Raw genomic sequence first — 5,841 nt, forward strand, 5'->3', positions numbered from 1 at the left:
TTTATTTATTATTTTCATCATCTCATGTATTTTTGCCGGTTTCAGCAAAACCATGGATTTTGCATATTTTCTCCAAATATTGCTCAAACGTGCATCAGAAAATATCAAAATTCTCATAACTGAAGCACGGACACTATGGTGACAGATTTGATAAGTTTAGACCTTCTTGTACTAGGCTTGACAGGACAGGACTAAAACGTCCAAAGCCCACAAATTTTGGGACTAAACGTCAATTCCTACAAACTAGTATGTCAAACAATGCGGAATCTCCTCCAATCTGCCAAGATGGGTATACTTTTCTCCATTGTCTTATGTGAGGAAGGCAGGGCCAGCCTTTGTTATCGAGAGTGTGATGATAATGACCCTGATAAAGAACACTTTTACAGAACACTTGTTACAAAGTCAAAGACTGACCATCCTCCCATCAACATGCCATATCGGTCATGTACCAAAGTCATGGTTGGTTCGTGCAACGTTTTGGTTTGTTTCTCAATACCTCACCATGGTATCGATGATCCTATTTATATATGTAACCCTTACACTAGAGAATACGTTAATCTTCCAGGAATAACTGAAAAAGATGGCCTTGTGGTGAGCGGTTTTGGTTACCATCAGGTTACCAATGAGTACAAGGTTGTAAGAATCTACAACAAATTCTTAGATCAGGCCTCTGCTGCACAGATTGAGGTATACACTCTTGGCAGTAGTCATGGGTGGAGAAAAATAGGAAAAGTTGCTTGCCAGTTCTTATCATCTCCGGGCATCCTCGTTGATGGAGCTCTTCATTGGCTAGACCGCATATGCCGTACCATAACGGCCTTCGATTTGGTCGATGAGGAGTTTAAGTTAATCCTATCACCACCGTGTTTAAACAATTCAGGTAAGTATTCTTCTTATAGACTCCATGAAGTGGGAGGACACTTGTGCGTCGTTCATAAAGAGCCAAGTGACCGTGTCGACATTTGGCTGCTAAAAATGACGGGGAGGAATAAGCTTTGTGATTCTAGCATGAATCGACATGATAGCTATGATTCTTCGTGGAGCTGGTGTAAGGAGTTCAGTATAGCGTGGCAGGGACTCAACAAGTGTGAAGATTATGAGCCATTCGCCCTCTTGAAGAACAATAATGTTCTATTGTGGTACAACAGAGCCGTTCTTTGTTGCTATGATTTAGAAGCAAAAACTTTTAAAAAGCTCATGGGTGATGCTGCTGCTGGCGATTTGAAATATTTTCAAGCCATTCCTCACAAGAATACTATTGTTTCCCTGAAAGCTTTAGGAGAAAAGTCCAAGCTTAGAAAATGCATAGAAATCAACGAATGGTAAACAAGGCCCTTCCAAATTTTATTAGTTTCACGCCATTCAATGTTTGAGTACTAGCTCTGAGTTTGGATTATTAGAATTCTGTATAAAGAGTTCCAGATTTAAGACTGTTTTCTGTCTATAAAATAAGAGCTTTCCTTTCCACTTTTAGAAATATACAAGGTTCTCCAAATGCTAGATACACTGAAATTTCATCAAAATGTTACCTTACCCTGTTCACATTGTAAACAATACTAGACCAGACACACTTATTCATATGCTAATGGTATGTACTTTGGGTTCAGTTAAAGGGATTGAGTGTAGTAGAACTGGAAAAGGTGTAATGAGAATCCAGTATGAGATGAAAACTCAACTCTAACCAATAACAATAGAATGGTCTTTTAACTGAACCGTTCGTACCCTAACTTTATCAACTATGACACTTTAACAATAATCACATACAAGAATCAAGTGAAATCAGATCTGCCAACCCTGGGGAAGAAATCAAAGGCAACACAAACCTCAACAGAACCACGCCTAAAAGAATACAAACTCACGAAAAATAAATAAAAAATCAAGCCTCAACCATACCACCTATAGACGATCCATAGGCGTGAAAGGGATAGACTTGTTTTTAGAGACATAATACCCGACAAATATAGATGAGAAAAATGCAACCAAAGAGAAGAGAAGAGAGAAAGCACTGATAGCACCGGATGAGTTTCCTGAACCTGCCCTAGTAGCAAGTGAGCTGCTTGAGGGCAAATCTAATGGTACCCAGTTACAGCTAATAGAGTAATGCCCAGACCCGTGCCATGGTTTTCCATCCTCAGGGTACCAGAATGCTACTGCCATATTTGTTGGTTGGCCGATTGAAAATTGAACATCCTGCATTTTTCAGTAATGAATTTAAACTCTAACAGCTAGGGCATGAACCAATATATTATCAATTTATCATTGCAACTCATCTCGACATTTAGACCTCATCGAATTAGTGAATTTGGTGTTCAGTAATTTCAAAAGAAGTTCTTCAAAACAGGTCAACTAGGCATTTCGCCTACAGGAAGCAAAATGCGAAGCAGTTCCAGCAACAATCCCTATACATGGCTTGAACAACTTTTGAACAATCCTAGTTTAGATTATGTGCAGTTTTAACTTGGCTTAGTAAGTTGGTTCAGGTTTGTAAATTGCTCTATGATTACTGAAAGGAAACATATTTGCATTACTCTTTTAATTAGGTTAACATGCTGGAGAACGTGTATTGGCTTAAACATAATTCCTTGGGAAGTCAAAGATTACCAAAAGCAGAAGTTAAGGACGGCTAACCTGTTGAAGGTGATCCATGGTTCTCAAAGGCCTGGAAAATTCGAAGAAGTATTTACCATCTTGATCCTCAGATGAATATGGGCTGTCTTCTGCTACAAAACCTGCCAGAGAAATCTTTCAGAACTTGAAGGTTGACCAGAAGAAAGTTGCATGGACGTATATATTTCATACGAAAATATTAACCAAATTCATATAGAAAAAGGAGTTGTGTGCTTAGTACAAGCCCTATTGATCAGAAATAGTAGAGGTTTCCTCCTCGATGGTCCTGTCGTCTGGCCTAACCCAACGATACTTAAAAACAGTGAAGAGTTCTTCAAACGATATTTCTCTTTTCATTCTTTTTGTGATTTTCAAGTCTTTAGTAAGATGGTTAAGATCAATCAGCATATGGGTGTGTTACCTGAGTGGACCTTGAAGCTATCGTGCCACCATGCACCTTTCCAGTCATTTTGGGCACTAGTATCATTTCCTAGAAAGGAACCAAAAATAATAAATAAATGCAGCAAAAAGAAACACAGGAAATAGGAGGAAGAATGCGGATCACAATTGAAGAGGTCCAAAACTAAGAATTTAATTATCCAAGAATTTGGAAAAATGATACACCTCTGTGTTTACTACAAGTGTATGTTTACTCTATTCATGCACAGTCGGTAGTTATAGACATGGAGTAGAATAGAGTTTGACAATATTGTTAATTTACAGCTGGTTTCAGTTTGAACTTTGAAGAACAATAAAAACAAAAACAAGAAATGTAACCAGCACCTGTAGGACTGATACCATCGAGGTGTCGACAGTGAGGAGTCCAAGTATACAGATCAACCAAATGTCCGAACCTATAAACCAAAAGATATATTAACATACATAACGATAAACATCACATGAATCATTCAAATCCAAAAACCAACTGACTGAGACTTAATCACCTGTCACCCCCATGTCCTTCTCTATTATCTATTGGATTTCCTCCATAGAGCCGTCCAGGAATAGCATTTCCAATGGAGAAATGCATAATATCCACTTCAGTTCCTTTGCAGGTCTTGCTGGAACATGAATCTGGTGATTCCTTACACCCTCCCATCTTGAAAAATACAGCTTTTCTCAGTTTCAATTCTAAGAAACAAAAAACAAAAAGCATATAAATTCATACCAACTAAGCAACCAATCTAATGTTGAGACCTTTAAATCGACTTACATTATGATATGTGGCATTCTCCCCAACTTGAAACATAAGAGCAACAGAAGGACATTTGTTATTGTCACTACAGCACAATCAAAAACAAAATCAATATTTTTTCTTTAGTGTGCTACTAGTAGGAAATTGAATATGGTGAAACAACGAATCTATTAGAGTACATCCTGTTCAAGATGGGGAGGTGACCCTGCAGTAAAGAATGATGTAATCTAAAAATCTTGGTAGATGAATGAACTTGAAAAAGCTGATTGAAACTTACCCTTTTGAGTAAGCATACTTGCCATTAACTTCCAACATGAAAAACACATTGTTGCCATCATGTACAGCCTAAATCAAAACAAACCTTGTTTTATTAAACAAAATCCTTACTAAAACAAAGCAAATTTTACAGAAAATCAACTAAAAATTGAGGGTAAGAAGCACGAACCTTGACAGTCATTGATCCAGCTTTATAAGCATCATCTTGATGTGGGTCAAGAGCAGGAAGAAGAGAAAATTCAAAACCATCGATATCTTTCCAATCATCTGTATGCCCATCGATTGTGATAACACCAGGTTTAAAAATAGCTTCAATTCTATTTTCAGATTCTGATTCACAACTCCATTCACCTCCTTCATTATGTGATTTCACTAATCCAACTGCTGTAAATAACAAAAATATTATCAAGATTCGATACATGATTTATTTGAAGGAAAAATCACCAGAAGCTGAATTAGTGAGAAATCAAAATGGGGATATCTGTAAATCGAACTGCCATGAGTTAAGCTGATGATAGACCAATTTGGTTGACTTACATTAGGTTGACCATATCTGAATGAATGACGAGCATTTTATTGACTTTCCAGATACATCCCGACTCGTGGGATTGCTTACGTAAACAAATAGTTGTGCACTCGCGAAAACAAATCAATCAAACAACCAGTCCAAAATCCAAAGCACAAATATATATTTTGTCTTGGATTTTGGTATGCCTCCCGATCGCCCGTACCTAATGATATCCAATTTAGGCAAGGGGAGATGTATTAGTATTACTAATAGGTCGGTTCCTATGGGATGGCTAAACTCCCCATTTGCCATGCCAGCTGGCCTGGTAAACTGGTCGAGCTACTATGGGAAATAAGTTAAGCGATCGAGCCTCCATCGTTCACGGTCGGTGCTCCACCGGCTATAAATACCACCATTCCATTCAGTTTTCCATTCACAAATATTTTTTTTCTTCTTTCTCCCCTAGAGAGCAGACCAGAGCGATTTCTTAAAAATGAGTAGTACCAAAACAAATAGACAAAAAAAAAGAAACAGGAAAAAAAAAGGAAAAGGTGCTACAGATAATGATATTGTATGGGTTCAGGATAAAGAGCAAGAGTTCGCTAATGTTAGGCAACTGGTTGGAGCTGGTGTAACATCTACGCATTTATGTAACCATCCCGAACGAGTTCTTTTACCCAAAGTAAAAGGTGGGTGGTCTGAGCTAACCGAAGTTTTTGAGTTACACCCCCAACCTGTTCAAGAATCCTTGAGAAGATATCCTTGGCAGCGTTTATATTTCATGAAAGGCAAAAACCACCAGACTCAAATTGTGTGAGTTCTTTGTGAGCGTTGGTGGAACACTTCAAATACGTTTTTTTTCAAAGATTTCGAGTGTGGTAAGTTTTATTTTTCCATTCAGTAGTTTAATTTGTAGTTCAGAGTCAAATTTTAATTTTTAGAGATTCAATTTTTTAGTTTTATACAAATTTTAGTACCACATACAAACTTTAATTTTATGACCATGTTGTTTTTAGGGTTCACACCGTAAGATTTGTATATGTTGACTGGAATAAAAAGTGAGGGTGACATAGTACAATTCAACCAGTTAAAGTGGACATCACAAGGAAGATGGAAACAATTACTCCCCTTGTACGCAAATGATACTGAAAGGAAAGCCAGAATCCAGACAGTTACACTCATTTGGATTAAGAGTGTCTGGTTTGGAGGCTTTTTTGACCCGTTACCATGCCAGGGGGATAAACAGAGATGAAGA

At 37.7% G+C, this 5,841-nt stretch overlaps 2 protein-coding genes across 2 annotated transcripts; one reads left to right on the forward strand and one right to left on the reverse strand.

Annotated features, from left to right (window-relative positions):
• The first annotated feature begins 258 nt into the window (after nucleotides 1–258).
• Nucleotides 259–1,326, forward strand: LOC113332844 (F-box protein At3g07870-like). The gene has a single exon (XM_026579345.1). It carries the CDS (start codon nucleotides 259–261, stop codon nucleotides 1,324–1,326), a length of 1,068 nt encoding a protein of 355 aa, XP_026435130.1.
• Nucleotides 1,327–1,440: 114 nt separating this feature from the next.
• LOC113333232 lies at nucleotides 1,441–4,621 on the reverse strand. The gene is made up of 8 exons (XM_026579743.1): nucleotides 4,248–4,621; nucleotides 4,080–4,147; nucleotides 3,821–3,887; nucleotides 3,552–3,706; nucleotides 3,391–3,461; nucleotides 3,029–3,097; nucleotides 2,629–2,729; nucleotides 1,441–2,190 (listed from the first exon to the last, which is right to left on the reverse strand). Exons 1-8 carry the CDS (start codon nucleotides 4,497–4,499, stop codon nucleotides 1,897–1,899), a joined length of 1,077 nt encoding a protein of 358 aa, XP_026435528.1. The 5' UTR covers nucleotides 4,500–4,621; the 3' UTR covers nucleotides 1,441–1,896.
• Between the last annotated feature and the right edge of the window lie 1,220 nt (nucleotides 4,622–5,841).

This window comes from Papaver somniferum, unplaced genomic scaffold, assembly GCF_003573695.1.
Source record: "Papaver somniferum cultivar HN1 unplaced genomic scaffold, ASM357369v1 unplaced-scaffold_132, whole genome shotgun sequence".
Classification (NCBI taxonomy): domain Eukaryota; kingdom Viridiplantae; phylum Streptophyta; class Magnoliopsida; order Ranunculales; family Papaveraceae; genus Papaver; species Papaver somniferum.